Raw genomic sequence first — 18,664 nt, 5'->3', positions numbered from 1 at the left:
GCCACTAGGCGAGTTTACCTTTATCAACTAGGCATATTTAGTGCATTAATGCAATGACCACTCATAGCGTGTGGTCGCTCTCTGAAAATATACGTTATATAAAACAGATGAGACGCGCTACTTTATCACGTTGATACAAACGAGAGATTTACAATTGTTTGTTTTCGAAGGACAGAGCTTGCTTATTTCCTCGATGAAGGAAACTGACGATGCACTCTAGGTTGCACTCAGCTGTCAGCCCTCAAAGTCCCCACGTAGAACACTTTGGTCTTTTCTGGCTTAGAGTGTTTAAAGCAAATGCTATAGTGATGAGACAAGCGTGCAACTCAACAGGGAATGTATTTTCGTTCCTAGCAACAGAAGAAAAATAAAGGTGCGAATTTCTGCCGGCTGATGAGGGGCGCTCTCTAAAGCCGCCTTCTTTGTTGTCCTCCGTAATGTCATGCACTTTCTACGGTTCTTCTAGCGCGGCCTCTTCACCGTTCTCGCCAAACTCCAAGTCGTGCAGTGTCTGGAGCATCTTCATCTTGGCCATGTTTCGTTCGCGGGGCAGTAATCTCTTGAGGTGTGCCGCCAGGCTGAGGCAGAAGAGTTCCTCGGGGTCCGAGCAGCGCTCCTGCGCTTCCGCGCCTCCCGGCGCCAGGTGGTGCGGCAGGACGGCAGCCGGCCGCATGGCCACAGCCAAGGGTTCTGGTGGCTCTGCCACCGCCGCCGCCACAGCCGCTGCCTCGGCCGTCGCGGCCTCGCGCTCTCCGGCGTCTTCTTCGGGCTGCTTGCGCTTGGCTCCCTCCTCGGCCCGGGAATCCACAGGGGCTGCCGCATGCAGTGTCCAGCGCCTCCTGCGTGGAAGAGCCGTGGCAGCGAGGGTGTAGCAGGCACTGAAACTCGGCTGACAGAGTGCAGCGTTAAAGCGCATTTTACCCCGTAACAACTAACTTCGGAGTTCTTCCGCTGGCTAATCTAACTTGCTTCCGCCAGCTGCCCACAGCGCATGCGCATTGCACACTGTGCACTGCACACTGTGCTAAGACGCCTCAAGAAAAGCAATCCAGGTTCAGAACAATTTGAAAAAAATGTTCACTTCTCATACCCCTTCTGTATGCTCGTCCACCGCGTGCCGAGCGAGTCATATTTTTTTCTACGGTTTCCGTTTTTCCATTTTACACGCCAACGGTGGCGACAGCTCCGTTCGTCACCACCATCATCATTGTCGTCTCAGATGAGTCCACTGGAAGGCAAAGACTTCAACCATTCGTCTATAATTAACTGTGCAGCTACACTATAACCCCACACATTTCATGACCTCATCTGCCCAACCGATTACTCCTTGCCGGCTCTTGTTTACTTCCTCTCGTCTGGAGCATGCGTTAAATCCCCTGCCCATGTCCATTTCCCTTGTAAAAAGGACAGACGTCTCCATTTATTCACACAGCCCGGGTGCGCAAGCGTGAGCTTAGAGTTCGCGAACGGATCTTAGCGGAATCTATCAAGAAACCTCCTCAGAGTGCTATTTCCATTATGCACCCAGCCCAGTCCTTTGCTTCCAAAACCCGCCGCGGTGACTCAGTGGTTATGGCGCTCGGCTGCTCACCCGAAAGACGCGGGTTCAATCGCGGCCGTGGCTGTTTCATTTCTCTATAGGCAAAACGCTAGAGGCCCGTGTACAGTGCGATGTCGATGCACGTTAATTAACCCCAAATGGTCGAAATTTCCAGAGCCCTTCACTACGGCGTCCCTCACAGTGCGAGTCGCTTGGGGACGTTATCCCGCCATAAATCTAAATCTGACCTTTTCTTCAAGACAGAGGATAAATAAAAAAAGATCAAATACAAAATATGCTGCCATGTGCCGCGGTCGCGAAAGATGCCAGACAGTGCTTAACGGAGATGAAGGGGAAATATGACGGCGCGTACTATCGGGTACAGAAGCGTCCAGCACACGCCAGCGCCGGCTCAAATATGCATTAGTACTGCATCACGTCGAGGCCCCGCTGTCTGCACTGCATGTGACGCGTCCAATATTAGTGTAAAGAGGGACCGGCCTTGAATGCAATGCAAGAAACCTTACTTAAGTGATGGCAATAAGGGAGTAATTACTCCTTGCCATCCACCAAAGCGCAACCGTTCGTCTACAAAGGAAGCTATGCCGCTTTCACAAAAACTTCGTAGGTAAAGAAAAATTCGTCCTGCTCTGGGGTTCGAACCTGGGACCACCGCTTCGCCAGAGCAGTCGCGCTACCAGCTGTGCTAATCGGGACGTAAGCTTATGGTAGGGCGAGAGCGAATTGATGAATAACTAAAAGTGGGAACAGTGTTGCTAAAAATGTTTTAGGAGAATCTCCCAAGGCGGAGTAAATTTCTCATAAGAAAGTAATTACTCATTGCCATCCAGTGGAAAGAAACGTTTGGAACAACCCTGTTTCCACTTCGAGTTATTGATCAGTTCGCTCTAGCCCTACAATAAGCTTACCGTCCCGGTTAGGTCAGTTGGTAGAGCGACTGCTCCGGTGAAGCGGTGATCCCGTGTTCAAACCCCGAACCAGGACGAATTTTCTTGTGAGAAATTTGTATAGCTTTCCGGTGTAGCCATATGGCTGCGCGTGGGTGGATGGCAACGAGTAATCACTCACTTATTACAAATTTATCCCACCTTGGGGGATTCCCCTAAAACATTTTGAATTATCTGATGGTAAGCTCTTTCTAAGGCCTTATCAGAATAGCCGTGTATGCTGTGGGGCAGGCTGACTTGTCAACTTCTCTTCGTCAGCATTTACTATCGGACCAGACAAAAGGAAAGCACAGTGAACGCTTTCAGACGCATACCCCCTGGGTTCGCGAAATGGACATGCGCCGTACGCAGTCGGTTGCCTACCGCCAAGCGACGCTGCAATCCAATGCCGTATGAGCTTGCGCGCCGCGGAACTTTGTGCGGAGAGTAAAGTGTGGTAAAACCGCGTGCTCGCTAAATGGCCACTGAGCCACGTCTGAGTCGCGCGAGGTTGTGCACATGAGGCGAAGGCGGGCAGGTGTATGTGGCCTTACAACACTCACGTTCGCGGCTGAAGGAAATCATCAAGGAAGCCTAGCTCCCGGTCCAGCACGTTCCACTGTCCCTTGGCGTTGGCGCGTCGGTGCTGCTTGCGCTTGAGATACGTATCCCGGATGGTGCGCCACCGGGTCCGGCACTCCTCCACTGCGGCACGCAACGCACGGTTTGGCGGAAAAAGTCATGCCTCTATCGCGGTCAGGGGCGCCCCTCGAATAGTATATAGCTCTCGTGACAACAGAAACCGCTCTTGCGTAACGACACCAATCTTGTTATAGCATAAATGGCAGTGCATCGCCATGATGGGTATACATAGGAACTATTCACCGACGTCACCCTGGCGGCCATTTTGAAATACATGAAGCACGTGAAAAGGAAGTGTGCGTATCTAATTGGCTTATCGCCACCTGATATAGGGCCAAGTGCCATCATGAAGCTGCGCGAAAAAATGGCGCCCGTGACATCACATGACTACCTTTTTCGCAAAAACCTTTCGCAGCTGGCTACAGGATGGCAGAAATACGTCAGGTGCGAGAGGAACCCCTTAATGGCGTGATGAGATCAGCTATTATAGAAGCGAAAAGCTTCACTATGCAAGCTTTTCGAGATATCAGCGGGGCCGCAAGTTTCACCTTGCATGTAAATACAGGTCAAACAAGGAAATGACGCCTGTCTCACATATCTCGGTCGGCACCCGAACCGCGCCGTAATGGAAGGTCAGTGAATGGGAAGCTGGTTTTAAGGAAACAAAATTACGTCTGTCTCACATATATCGGTGGACACACGAACCGCGCCTTAAGCGAATTAAAATGAAAGTTGGTTTTATCCCATTAGGACAAAGAAAAATATAAGTGCGGAATTTTTTGGCATCTTACGCGGCGTATTGCGGTCTTATAACGCAAATCAGGTTTCTATAATTTCATGCTTTCTTTATTCCCAGTCGAAAAATACAACAAGAACACAACAAAGAACTTGTCGTATTTTTGGCATGTCGTATGTCTATTGTCTGTCTTGTGTCGTAATTGTGTTGTCTGTCTTGTCTTATATGTGTTGGCCTGTCTTCTGTTGTGTCGTTTTCCTGTTGTCTGTCTTGTGTTGTATTTGTGTTGTCCTGTCTTGTGTTGTGTCGTATTCATGTTGTCTGTGCCCGGTCGTAATTGTGTTCTCCTGTCTTCTGTTGTGTCGCATTCTTGTCGTGGCTTAATGAGTGAATATACAGTAAAACCCTGATAATTCGAACTCTGGTAATTCGAAATCCTGGATAATTAGGATTTCTGCAGTCCCGCAATATCTGATATAAATTTTACAATGCTGCAGCGTGCAGCAGCTCAGTTAATTCGAAGACCTGAAATGCCATGCGAGGATGTCTCATCCCGATTTCGCTGCAAACCAAAACCGCGATGGCCCCTTGGAGCCATGACGCGGCAATGTAGGGCGATGCCTATTAGCAACGTCGATGCTCGATATGCAAGGCGCCCAAGTCCCAGTACATCTCAGCACAAAAACCGATCTCATACAGCTTGTAGACCGCCGGAGCGCACGCCTGCAGAGAAGACGTGCTTCACTGCAAAACAGGCATGGATAGTAGTTTCAAAGTTACATGCTATCGGCTATTAATTCATCAAGGCATGGCCAGACTGATAGCAGCGGTGCATGTGCTCCTCTCAAACCTGGCCGCCATCAAGGCAGCATCTAAAGGAGGCACTGGCATTGAAGCATCCGGCCCTAGCAGTGTCAGTGCATGTCTAGCGATGGTTAACTGCGCACAGTGCTGGCAGCGCCGCTTTTGTGAGTAGTGTTCCGTAGAGCGATAGGTCGACCAAACAGTAGCGCCGGCCTCTTTTGCGCCTTAGGTAGTTTTGGACAAGCGCCAGGTAGTATATGCACCCCATGCCGGTACCTGTTCCCGGCAGGAAACATGGGCTTGCTCCAAATGAGTCAAACTTTGTCAATTCGCACACTAATCGCTTCCGCTGAAGAAAATTCGAATTGCTCAGTTTATCCAGCTCTTTCGTGCTGGCGGTCACTTCGTCGGACAAGCGGGAGGAAGTGCGAGAGCAAACTTGATTCCTATACTATCTAGGTGTCCAAGGCGTACGTCGCACCAGAAGCCGAAACTTCGAGCGTTTACAGTTCAGTTTCCTGTTCGGGCAGCACGTGTGTGTTTAGGCAGGGTGGAATGCCGCTTTTAAAGCGAAAGCTTTACTGGCCTCACACCGCCGAATTTGTCATCGGCTGCAGTTTGACCTTGAACGTCCTTGCTGTGCCGCTACCACAGCTACGCATCACGTGACTTCGCAGCGCAGCCAAGCAGTCTTCCATCGCTGTGCCAGGGCTCCACAGCTGCGGAGCGGCTGTTGCCTGACCACGTGATCTAGCCAAGCAGACACAGCTTGGAATCTGCAACGAGTGCGTTCCATACACTGGATAGGCAACGCGCCCACCCTGCAGGTAGCATTTCATAGTTGATCGTGAGCGGTTGGTCACCCAATGAACACTGCTGCCTATTGCTGCAGTGCTGCGTGTCTGCCACAAGGTTGTCAGCGCTAATGCATGCAGCCCACATCTATCACCACCGCCATGAACCTCAAAGCACGACTGAGGTGTCCACTTACCCAGGGAGCCAGTTATGTGCCCTTCCTTTTCTCAAAGTCATCAGCGTCTGGAACACTGTCAATGCCAAGGCCAATGAACACAGTGAAAGCTGACAGCTTTCACTTTGTATACCTTGGATTAATTGAGTTATTCCACATTCATTTTTTCACTTTTTTATTTCAATTGGCTTCAGGTTGCTGGCTTTGTGATGGCATCGTTACACATTTGTTGCTTTGAGTTGCACGTGTGTGCCATGCCACCCCGCGGGGAGCTACAAAACAAAACGCAGCAGTGGTAAACACAAAGTTCGCCCAGTATTGCGGTAGCGCATTCCCGCAACAGAATTTTTCGCCCGTCTCCATATTTTTGCTGTGGTCAGTTAATTCTAATAATATGCGTGGTCCCAACGACTTCGAATTAAAGAGTTTTTACTGTACTTCAGTCATTTCCCAGTTATTGAGCAGCTGACTGGTCGGCTCTGTATGTGCACTCCAGAACAGATACGAAAACACCTTACTTGAGCACAATCATATTTATTGGCCAAAAAATGCCTTTCTCGATGCTGTCCTAAGGTGCACGATGTGGTTCACCTGACAATCGCTTCCCTCCAGGCAGTCCTGAGTAAAAAATATGCAAGAAAGCTCGTATTCATGCCCAACACCATATTTTTACACACATTCTAAAATTGGATGCAAAAGGCACAATAAATACACCACCACAAAACCAGATGCAGAAGAAAACTGCACTTTTCGAAGCAAAATAATATGCATCACACTGGCCCACTGTGTTACCCTGTAAGTCTGGCTTCCTGCAGTGAAAGATTGCGTTCGAAGTTTACCATTAACAAAAGAGAGCTGAACCCTCAGATCAGTCACTCAGGAGACGAACTGCAAAGCATGATCAATGAGTTAGACAATCAGATTCGAACAGTGGGTCTAAAAATTAATATGCAGAAAACAAGACGAAGTAATGCTCAACAGTCTCGGAACGGAAAAGCACTTTACAATTAGCAGGGAGGTGCTGGAAGTGGTAAAGGAATACTTACGGCAGGTAGTGACCTCAGATCTGATTCACAAGAGCGAAATAACTATATTAAGAATGGGGTGGAGCGCATTTGGAAGGTTCTCGCAGATCATGAATGGAATGGCAGTTTACCATTATCCGTTAAGAGAAAAGTATAAAGCAGTTGTAGTAGAGCCCCTTATAACGAACCTGACATCACACAAATTCCGTTCGTTACATCCGACGCTCGTAGTTAAGTGGACTCTCCGTATAACAGCCAAAAATACTAACGAAACTAAAGTGGCAAATATTTCTCATAATCCTGCTTTATGCGTGCCTACTTGTGTCATGGCTCCTTCGAGGTTTCTAAGGTATCACTAAATCCTTGACAAGACCCTTGCTGCCAACTATCAAAATAACAGTTGGGATTTAACCGAAGGTTGAAGTGTCCATGGCAGCTGGTGGCAGGTCAGCCACATAGATAGATTCCTGGCAGTAGGCGAGTGCTCGCACTTGGTGTTCAATGTCTTAGTCAGAGCATGCGCCTATGCGATTTCGTGGTGCGTAGGAACATCGTCATCCGAGGAAACATCTGGCAGCTTTGCATTACAAAATGTAGTGTTTCGAACATCATCTGTTGTTCCTTGGCTCATGCCCAGGAAATAATAGCACAGCGCTCATGGCAGAGTGCATCAGCTGCACTGTCCGCTGTATTATGCTGCCTGCATGCGGTAGCAGCACAAAAAGATGGAGCCGACTGCGCAGGCGATGCATACTACTTGGCCAGCCTGGCTTCCAAAATTCTCAAATTGCTGCTGCAAATTGATCTACGGCCAAGGTCATTATATCTGCTTTCGACGATGCCCCTGTCTCACATGCACCGCGCTTCTTCCACTTAGGATGCTTCTTTGCCCAGCTGGCGAACACACAGGCAATGACTGCCCTCATAAGCCATCGGTGCAGGCTTGGTAGAAGGTTACTGTTTCAATGCCACCTTTTGGATTTTTGGGTCGATGTGTTCTTTCCAGGGCAGTGTCCAGAAGGGTGAAAAACGCTCCTTGATCTCTGTGCTTGCTGGAAGCATGACCTCTTCATCTTCAAGAGGTGTCGATGCCTTCCCATTTACTATCATAGAGTGGTGCGGCCAAAATTGTCCGCTGTATCCGCGACGAATCGCTATGGACTTTATGCGTAATTTGACGGTAGCAATGCATCCGTTCGTAATAAGCGAGCATTTGTTATATCTACGGGCATTATAAATGGGTTCAGCTGTATCTTACCGGTACTCACCTATGGGGCAGAAATGCTGAGGATAACAAAGAGTTCAACCTAATAAAATTGAGGACCACGCAGCAAGCTATGAAAAGGAACATGATAGGTGTAGCGTTGAAACAGAAAGAGGGCAGAGTGGGTCACAGAACCAAAGCGGGTTAAAGGGAAGCTGGAGCACTTTTCGAAAAAATGACTTCTCTACGTCATTTTATAGCTTTTGGTCCGCTGCAAAAGAATTTCTCATTGAAAAAGAGTGGAAATAAATGCAAAAAGTTGTTTTTTAGAAGAAAACGCGCCCCACCGCCTCAGGGCGCCGAGCGAACGCTGCTCTTGCCTGTGATTGGCCTGGACCGTCGTGACGTCATCCACGGGGATCTCCAGCCGGCACTGACGGCGTTGCTGCGCAGCGCCTTGCTTCACCTAGCTTTTATGAACTACGTTGTGGAAATTATGGCTAATTCAAGCAGTGTTGAACAGTTTGTACTTTCGTCATACATGTTCAAGCCATCAGCAGCTTCAGAAAACGGCGGAACCAACGACGCCGCGGAGTGCGCCGGCAGCGAAAGTCAAGTCGCGACGTTTTCACGTGTTCGAAATCTCGACTGGATGGATAGGTAGATGACAGCTTTTATTTCCACGAGAAATAGAGACCCCTCACTGCTCACCGCCCCGGAATGCAGGCCTGGAGGGCGCGGGCTGGAACCTCTGTGACTAAAGGCTAACAAATATTTTATCTCTTCGCGGCATCAGCCGCCAGGCGGATTGGCCTGATTCTGCCGAGCGGGTTCTTCACTGTGCAGCAGGGCTTCCCTGCTTTCTCTGCTATCAATATCTTCGCCGACTCAGGGGTAGTCGGCGCACTCCCATATTCTCTGCTTCCGGGTAACTGTGGAACCGCCGGACTGTAACATGGACGAGCATGCGCAAACCTATTCCGAAATCGTTGAGAACTACAGACTAAACAGAAAACTGGTGCCACCGCCTGATAAAAAGCTAAGAAATAGAGAAGCGACCGCATAACGGTGTATGCAAGTCGGAAATTTCGTTAACTCAGTATGGGCCTTTCACGTCCTACCAGGGTAACACGAAAACCAAATCTTGAATGATACGTATTCTTTGCGTAGGTGCATGCGCGTGCATATCTTTTATGTAGGTGAAGTGGCAATAAAAAAAAGCAAATTGCGTCGAAACGTTTCGGTGTACCACTTCTGCATAACAGCCTGGCCACGAACTACTTGTAACGCCCGTAAACATGATCTAATTCAGATCACCGACAAGCTTAGACGAGTCGTGTGAGGTAAAGCATGTTTCTTCATTTATTTATATTTACTTGCCTAATTACTACCGAAGGCCTTTTATAACTACAAATAAAGCAAACTAGACGAGTTGGAGTGGGTGTACGGCTGTACTGCAGCGCGAAGAGGCGAGGCGACCAGGAGGAAGCTCCCATGTGCGCTTTCCTTCTGTCGCATTTTCGGGCTACTGTTCAACCATGAAACGTCTGCACTTACCCCCGTACATTGTTTTTTTTTGCATGCTGAATTCGCTTTTGAACAATAATTATGGCAGCGTTTCGGAGCTCGCAGTGCCGCTAATCAAAACTGGTGTGCTGCGAGATATAGTTGCTGCTGTTGCGTATCGAGATAACCGGCATGATTGCTTGTGACAGATATATGCGTACCGCGGCTCGATAACTTTGCCGTTCTGGCTCAAGGAAAAATTTGCATGAATTCTGGTGCCATTGTCAATCGTCAGCCATTACCAAGCGCTCATGAATGCAAATGTTTGCTTTGCTCAAGTATGCCAGGCTTAAATAATCGTTTTTTATTTTTCAGTTAGGAGCAGCTGCATGTGCTGTGCACTGTTGAAGGATTAAGAGAATTGCTTGTGCTGCCATCAAGTGCAAGCAATCAGGAAAAAGCCAAACGGCACACAGTGCGTAATGAGCTCAAAAGAGTTCAAGACTGTGTGCCTGAAAGACAATGCTGGAAGTGGCCTTAGCTCAACATGGATGTGAACCAGCTTGAAAACGCAAAGAGTTTACATACAGGTAAGGAAGTAATATAACAAATAGAGAAATATTGATGCACATATTTTGTGCAGGCAGTTTCGGCATGCTGCGTACCACTAGATTGTCAGGTTAGCGTGGAGGAGGCTGGGGGAGAACCGACGGATTCTACCACGATGTGTGCTGAGCGCTGTTCGAAAGAAGTACCATGTCAAAACTGGTTATTACACAGGCTTCAAGCATTACACGGAAAGCCCGAACGAGAGAAAGTAAACGGCACTGGCATAAGATTACGGTAGTCTGTGGTTCGCCAAACCGCGGGCCGCAGCGAAGCAAGCGCAGCCGGACAGCCGGCCGACTCTCCGTGAATAGCGTCACTTCCGCCAGTTCGCCCTTTCTGCCGTACCCCCCCCCCCCCCCCCCCCGCGCTTCCGGAAGCGACGAGGGCGTGCAGCCGGCGGGTTTTGAGAAGCGATTGCAGCTCCCTTTGCGGATAGAATCGGGAAAAAATCTACACACATGATTTTCAAGTTCCTTTCTTTCCAACCACAGCGTTTCGTGCGATTCGAAAACCGTTTCAGCTTCCGTTTAATGACGTCCTAGTTAAAATCAAAAGGACGAAATCGGCGAAGGCAAGATAACCGATGGTTCTTAAGATTAATGGAATGGATTCCAAGAGAAGGCAAATGTAGCAGGGTGCGGCAGAAAGGGAGGTGGGCACACAACAGCTGGCAGACGACAAGGTTAACGGAGATATGGGAGAGCTCTTTGCCCTGCAGTGGATGTAATAAGACTAATGATGATGATGAAAGAAAATTATCAGCTCACTTACTCGATTAGAGGCGTAAGTCCGAGCACTTTTGAGCCAAGTAACGAGGTAGGCGCTTGTGGCGTTTTAGCATCTCATCACGAAGGCAGCCTTTAAGCTTCAAAAATTGCCAGAAAGAGTCTGCAGAGACATGGCACAAAAAGAATATGCGGCAGATCAGAGAAAAGCCAGGACAGCAGCTTGGGCGTGCTGGTTACTGATATGTGACGGAACAGCGCAGAACAACGGGACAAGAGACAAGCGCCAACTTACAACTCATTTTTAGTTCAAAGAAACACTGCTTCTGATTACTTCTTCACAGCTTCAAAACACGTGCCAGAACCATATCATTCGAGCCTTTTAAAATGACAACCTAAGATTTGTAATCATAGAGGTTTGTAGTCACATTTTAACATGTCAAATTTTTTATTTGTTAACTCAACAGACGGCGTGCTGACACAATGATCGTGCAGCCTCGCTGTCTTGATTATGTCGCGTGCTAACTGCTCTTTCATGATTAGTCAGTGATTTACGTCTGCCAAACAGGTGCACAAGTTTTTGAGGGGCAGTCTCTGCAATGAATTCCGAGGTTTCTGCAAAGCCCGGCAGTCTCATAAAATAAAAACTTAAAAGTACAACTCCTAGTCACGGGTAGCAATTCTAGGTTAACTGATATAAAGTACAATGTGAATAATTCAAACTTCGTTATTTCGAATCTTTTCTGCAGTCCCAGTTACATAACATTAACGAGGCTTTTCTGTACGATACAAATATGTTAGAGAAAAAATGCATGAGCCCGAACATTGCAGCTTTTAGAAAATGTTATTAACCAAGCAATAACCAAGTGTTTTCCACTCACCTGCCATTGAAGCTACCTTGGCAGGGGAGAGCGGAGGGAATACTTTCGTCGCACCTTTAGAAATTGCATTGTTCGAAAGTGTCCCCGTCACGCTCCTCTCCGATAATACTGCATTGCCCAACAAGCGGACTGCTAGTTGCTTATAGAAAGCTGAGTCATTATTTGCTGTTAACAGCCGCTCCCAAGTCCCTGGGTCAATGTATTGGCCATGACCAACGTGTACCTGAAAAAAAAAAGATGATTTATTAGTGCACCTCAGGCACGGCGCAGAGGCCAACAGCACAGAGCCTGCACAGGACACGAAGCAGACCCAGAAAACACATTCTGCCTAGACAATTCATTCAGTCTGTCTTCATTCACAGTATTCGTTGCAATATTTTTAGATTTTAGAGCTTTTGAAGAACATATTTCTGTGCACTCCGGTTTAGGTTTGAACTTAATTGTTTCCTGTGCGGAAAGGTAAGCGCGCTAAAAAATGGTTAAAATTGCGGTTCGAGAAGCAGCTTGGGATTGAGCATGGTCGAGAACAATTGAATAGGCCATGTAGCAGCACCGGATCAGCACTCAATTTGATCCCGATCAACTCATCAAGATTGCAATTGTCCGTTTGATGGTGGTATAAGAACCAAAATCGATCATAGGGATTTCTATATAAGAGGAAGCTTTCCAAGCATCTCTGAATTAACTTCAGCACGGCACTATAATTGAGATGAGCTCAAGAATGAAGCAAGAAACTCCCCTAAAGGAAGGAGTGGGAGACAAATTCAACAAATAATGATTTACTGCATGTGGGCAAGCTACACATGGTCACCATTTTTACTGACGTCCTACACACCATCTAAAAAAACAAATATGGAGTTAAAAAATTTGTGTCCCTATTTCTTCACAGAATATATGTGTAGCAATTCTAACTTCAGTGAAATCTTGCATTTTCTTTGCAGCTAAGTTTGCGATGATTAAGAAGCACTGAGGCAAATTTTCAAACACAGCGAGACAGACTAACCCTTGGGAACACTATTAAAATTTTTTCCTGAGCAGAAAGGGGGCTTAATTGCTTTCTTGAATGAGCCAAATGAGATATGACGGTGATTGCATGTGGAGCTACTCAGCTAACTTTCAGCGTACCTCAAACCATATATGCTTGTTACTGAGCAGAAAAAATGAGAGACCATGCTCTTGCATCACACTTTGCACGCTGACTATGCAAACTCATAGGCATGTGGCTGCATGAGCACGTACTAAATAAAAGAGACAAGCACTCTGCAATTACAGAACAACCACAGCCTGCACAAAGTGGCCGATTCAAGTGAGAGCAAAGCTGCTTTACAGGCAACCAAAGGCGTTACGAAGGCGTTCTAGGCGTTACCGAAACAAAGTAACCAAATATGTCACTTGTTACGCTAAAAAAGGAACGCATTACCGCCATACATTAGCTACAAAAAGGTAACGCGTTACCGTTACCAAAAAAAGTATGCCACGTTACGCTGCCATTACTCCATCACAACAAATTATCAGTGCGTCTTCACAGCACGAACTCATGATAACAATTTTATAAGGCTCCTATTTCACAGCACGCGTTTACATGAACCCAGTACCGGTTTTCGGCCCGACAACTCGACAACCAGGCCCGGTTGGGTTCACGTAAGTGCCGCTATCGGCTCAAGGGCCACCTATGAGGAATATTTGCAGCTGCATTCTTTACTTGTATTGCCCCCTGGGTTACTGCGCCCTGCGCTGGGCAAGGAACAAAGCTGTTCTTCCACATGTGCTGAATAGGGAGCCCCCTTCCTGTGTTTTGGCACCTTGCACCACAAGCTCGAGCAAAAAAGAAAAGTAGAAATCCCTTCCGAATACAGCCCAAGAAAGAAAAAAGGAAAAAGAGCTCAAGTCCGTTGAAGTTCTGAGTAAAAACCTGCGCGCACGAACACAGACAACCTAGAGGTTGGTGGTAGAATGTAGTAGCGGCAAAATATTCTGACGCCAGATGGAGCCACGTCCAGCTAGTTAAGTTTGGCACGAATTTCAAATCCCCGCAGAAAATGCATACACAACATATAGAGCCTGTAAAGCGCAAACACTAAGCTTGATATGAATTATAATTGCAGCTTGACAATAAATAAAGATAAAAGGGAGGAAATATTGCGGATGAAAGTCTGATCTTGGCTGTTTTTTCACGAGATGACATGAAAACCGACATATCAAAAATTGCAATTTTTTTGAATATTTACCTCTCATTTGTAAAAAAAGGAACTTAAAAAATAATATCTGTCCACATTTTCTCTATTCACTAAAGAAGAACACGCAGCCACAGACCCCATGAAAATCGAGCCATTTTTACATGCGCCACAGCTTCTGAAAGTTCCCATGTATTTCCTGTCGACACTGTCACTGGTGAACCCTCTTAACGGCATGTTTTTGTGCCAACATTCGTGCACTCCAGATGGCAGATGCTAATTCAAATGCCAGCCTTGGTTCAAAGTGCTTGGTGCCTGGTTTAGTCAGGGAAGCTGACATACAGTTGTCTGTGGCACAAAAGGCATGCCTGATATTCTAAAATATCTTTTTTTCAAAACAGAGAACCACAATTCGCCTTGGTGTATGCAGCTGCACTTTTTGATGATTATTTGCTATCAATATTCAATCGGTTCAGCACATAATTTTAAGAAACAAAAGCCAAGTTACAAAGCAAAGAAAAAAGAGCAAAAACTCCCATATCATTAGTTACATCACATTACCGGTCATGTACAGATTGCAGATTCTTAATCAGTGCAGAAGATATGCTATCATCAGTAGCATATGCCCATCATTAATGTTCAAGCGTCCCGGTACTGCTCACCTCCCCAGTCTCATTTGTGGTGCCAACAGTCAGGTCAAGGTCTTGGGCTGCCTTGCGAGGAGCTGCACAAAAACAAAAAAAGAAGTCGGCCTCATGGAAAGCAAATACACTGCGTCCTCTCAAGGCCTGCCTCTGCTGAAGGGACGTGGAAAGGCTGTTTTTGTTGGGAGAACACTGAAGAGTCACCAAGCACGCAAGCTCGCTATACACCAGAGCAGCCAAAATAAATACCTTTTGACATTGGCCGAGCTGGTGGCACAGCAGGGGTGACATCAGCCCACGGAGGGGCGACATCAGCCCGCGGAGGGGCGACATCAGCCCGCGGAGGGGCAACATCAGCCCGCGGAGGGGCAACATAAGCCCGAGGAGGGGCAACAGGCGGTGCGGCAAGTGGCGAGGCCACATCAAGTGGCAATACTGGAGCTATAGTTCCGAGGGAATGACTGTGCACTAGAAGAAGAGGGTACAGGGATGAAGACATTGTTTCCTGTATTATCAAAGACAGGACTAGATCATTAGTGAATGGTATTTAAACATACATTAAATCTCCTACATTTATGCAAGCACAGTGCCAGATTGACTAGGAACAAGCCGTTACAAGCAGCACTTGAATGTTCAGCAGTGCAGCCCTACATTGGGTATATCAGACATAACCATAAAAAAACATTGTTTTGAAAAATGTCCATTTTCACTTTGACCACCAATGAACAACCACCAACTGGATGCTTGTTCCAAAAAAATGTGGTCACAAAATTAACTTCGCGGTTTAGAATCAAACGCAGGATACAAATTCCAAGGAATCATGATTTGCAATCTGCAAATGAACTACAAGAGGAATTGAAGGCTAAAGCTTGCCTGAGGTAACATGCATGTATGCTTACTTGCCAAGTTGACAGCCTGAGTGGCACTGTCTCCTTCCCAGAAAACCTTGTCAATCGCGGCACTCACATTTTCATTCTGTGAATGATCTAAAGAGAAAACCAAAAACTTGCACACTGGATAAAGAGTAGGTACATCAAGCAGAATGAATTTATGCTAGATTAAAACTTCTACCTAAATTACAAGCAGTACATAACATATGTAACTAACAAGTCACTTGTAGGAAATGCACAATATCAAACATTGTACACATCCAATACATGTGAGAACAAACTATGCACAGCTGACCATAACTTCAAGAGCCACCTGAAACTCAGGAGTCATCCCCATATAACAGTACTGACGTGACACTGATGAATTCCAAATGCGGTTTTTCACCTCACCGTGCCTACGCAGTACTGCTAACATTTTATTATTATGTTGCTTGCAGAATGATAATTATAAGAGCGTATGCAAGCATGAAAATAAAGTATGAGGGAGAATCAGAAAGTCTTTGCCCCTATTTTATTTATCCAAATGACTGCTGTAAATGCGGAGTCAACATATTCATTCTCATCGGTGAACTTTTCTTGGAACAGCCCGCCATCTGCTGGCTGTTATCGGGCGGAAATGCTCAAGAATTCTTGATGTGAAGAAAGCGGTTATCCTCCATAACAATGCAAGGCCACATGTGGCAATCAGAACCGCCGACAAGCTCTGGTCATTTCACTTGGAAAGTCTGGACCACCCACCATAAAGTCTGGACCCTAGTGATTTTCACATGCTCGGTCCGCCGAAGAAGTTCCTGGCAGGACAGTGATTCACATGCGACGATGAAGTCAAGGCAGAAGTCCGACAGTGGTTCGACAGTCAGCCGGACAAATGCTACCACAAGGGCATCTTAAATTCAGTGCTTCGGTTGGACAAATGTCTGGAGCGGTGTGGGGACTGGGCGGAGAAATAGTGCAAGGTAGGTAGAATAGTACATATATTTGTAATTACTTGTATGTGCCGTATTTTGCTTGATATAAAAGAGGGGCAAAGATTTTCTGATCCCCCTTGTACTAGATGCTAGTCTATGCACTAAAGTTACCCTTACTTTTGTCTTGACTTCATTCATAAAATGTTTACATAAGCTCTCATGACAGAAACTAGCCCAATGGTACATTATGGTATTATTATGCTGGTCATCCAGGGCTGTGCCTAAACGAATGGTTACATGATCATGAATTATCAAGAATACTGCTGAGTCATGACTGCCATCCCAAGGTAAAGTCTGAACAAATGGCCGAAGGAGACCGTAACCATGTAACCCGAGAACTAAAGGAAATGCACGATGTGACAAAAAATGCACTTTTGGCAACACAATGCTGTGTCAGTATTGTACAGAAATCTGTTTAGTATTTCAAGACTTCTACTGAAGCAAATGGAATGTTCTCATATGCTCCTTTTCGTCTTCCCAGTTTAATGTGTCTGCAAAACTTCATTCTGCAGCCTTATTTTTGTTTTTCCCACAAATCACCTGGTAGTAAAACTATATCCTGTACTTCTTTCGAACGCCCTTCTTAAGCAGTGCTAACTTTATCCCAAAAATGCACCAACAAGGCTAGCAGCAAGTCTAACTCGACTTCACCGAAGTAGAGTAGCTTTGACAACGGCCTGCACATGGAAGAAGCTGTAGAGTATGGTTGTTTACATACCATTTTGCAGAATTTTTGCGCACAGTGCCTTCTGGAGGCTTTCATTGAGGCTTCTAAGATTTTTCATTTCTTTCTCCTTATCTCCAATCACTTTCTTGCATCTCTCCAGCTCTGCCTTTAAGTCCCGCACTAGTGACTCAAGGTGGGCCACCTTGGACTCCTCAGGAGAGTTTCCTACTCGACTACTGAGCAATTCCCTCTCAGCTTTTTTCTTAGCCACTCCTTTCGCCTCCTCCTCTAGTCTTGCCTACAACAAGAAAATCAGAATGCAAATCAAGTTACACAATAACAAATGCAAGCTCACCTATGTCACTGGCAAATTTATTTACAGCATTTCAGAAGGAAACAATGACCCAGTTATAGCAAGACACCACTTGCATGACTGCCACTTCAACAAACTGAAAAAAACTTAAAATGTCACTGCACTCAGTGCAAGTAAAGGTCGGCTTACCAAACCGGATACATTTCAAATTTTACTCCTGAGAGTTGTTGACACAGCTGTACCTAATGTCAACGGGCCAATCCCCAATAGGCAGGCCATAATAATCATTCTAGACTTCTCGAAATGTCCAGGAGGACTATGCAACAGGATCTATAGCTACGCCCGTGAGGCCTTATATCATACTACGCTAGGCTCCCAAAATTTAAGTGGCACTTCCAAAATACAGAATTCTATAATAGAGCAATGGGAGGAAGTGCTGTCCATCAAGAGCCTGAAAGAGCAGCGAAAACTGAACAACCATGCCAGGGTCGCTGCAGCAGCCACAGGTGCCCTGAACAAAGGGCTCCATCCATCCGCAACCAAAATTTCCGAGCCCAAAATAAGTTTTTCCCTTTTTCTCCTCTGCTACACCAGTTTCAAAAATGCCGGAGAAGTCACCTGAATTTATACGAGGTATTAAATACAGTTTTAATTGTGAGTAATGGAATATAGATGTTACCAAATATGACTTAGTTTTGTAGCGACAGCTACATTACGGTAGCATTTCGAGCCTTCAGCATGGCACCGCCGTGGCTGATCACGTGGTTGGTCACATGACCAAGTTCTACTGAGCCAGCTGTAGCTATCGCGTCAGTCCTGGTTTAACCAAATCTAAACCACCGCCAATTTTTTTCATTTCTGTGTAATAACTTCGACTGCAAACTTTTTATGACATCTCGTGACGTTGTTGAAAATGTAAAATTCGATTTGGGTACTCTCGATTTGTAATTTAAAAGAAAAAAAGGAAACACTCCAATGAACGGCCCACTTTCTTCACACCTAGAAGCAACACTCAAATCGCCATCGCCTTATGTGCTCAACTTGATAGCACTGAAGACAGTGCTACAGTCCCTGTAGATATTCAAGACATGAAGTTTTTCGTGGCATTACGCATTGACAAATCACTATAAGAACAATGACAGTATTTATTGTCAGCCGTGCATTTTTTTGCAAATAATCATTTCGCATGCCCCAACAGCAAGCCTTACTGAAAACAATTCATCCTTGTCTGAAACTGTGTTGACGAAGGCGAGAAATAATACAAAAATCGCTAGTTACTTGCACCGGTCATAGGTAATCACTACTGACATGACAAAAATTATCCCACAATTAGCAGCACACGCTATCTTGAAAGCAGCACTTTGAAAACAATCTTGCTAAACCACTATGACTGGAGTGGTGAACTACTGCTATGCAATG

At 46.2% G+C, this 18,664-nt stretch overlaps 1 protein-coding gene across 1 annotated transcript in view; it reads right to left on the bottom strand.

Moving 5' to 3' along the window:
* Positions 1 to 322: 322 nt before the first annotated feature.
* LOC144107251 (uncharacterized) overlaps positions 323 to 18,664 on the bottom strand; it is a 36,887-nt gene continuing 18,545 nt past the window's right edge. The window contains exons 2-3 of the mRNA XM_077640251.1: positions 3,051 to 3,192; positions 323 to 839 (exon numbers count right to left, since the gene is read on the bottom strand). Coding sequence (XP_077496377.1) covers positions 452 to 839; positions 3,051 to 3,192 — 530 coding nt within the window. The 3' untranslated portion in view covers positions 323 to 451. The remainder of the gene's footprint in view (positions 840 to 3,050; positions 3,193 to 18,664) is intronic.

Source organism: Amblyomma americanum, chromosome 1 (genome assembly GCF_052857255.1).
Source record: "Amblyomma americanum isolate KBUSLIRL-KWMA chromosome 1, ASM5285725v1, whole genome shotgun sequence".
Lineage (NCBI taxonomy): Eukaryota > Metazoa > Arthropoda > Arachnida > Ixodida > Ixodidae > Amblyomma > Amblyomma americanum.
This window is presented reverse-complemented; position numbering and strand designations above follow the sequence as displayed.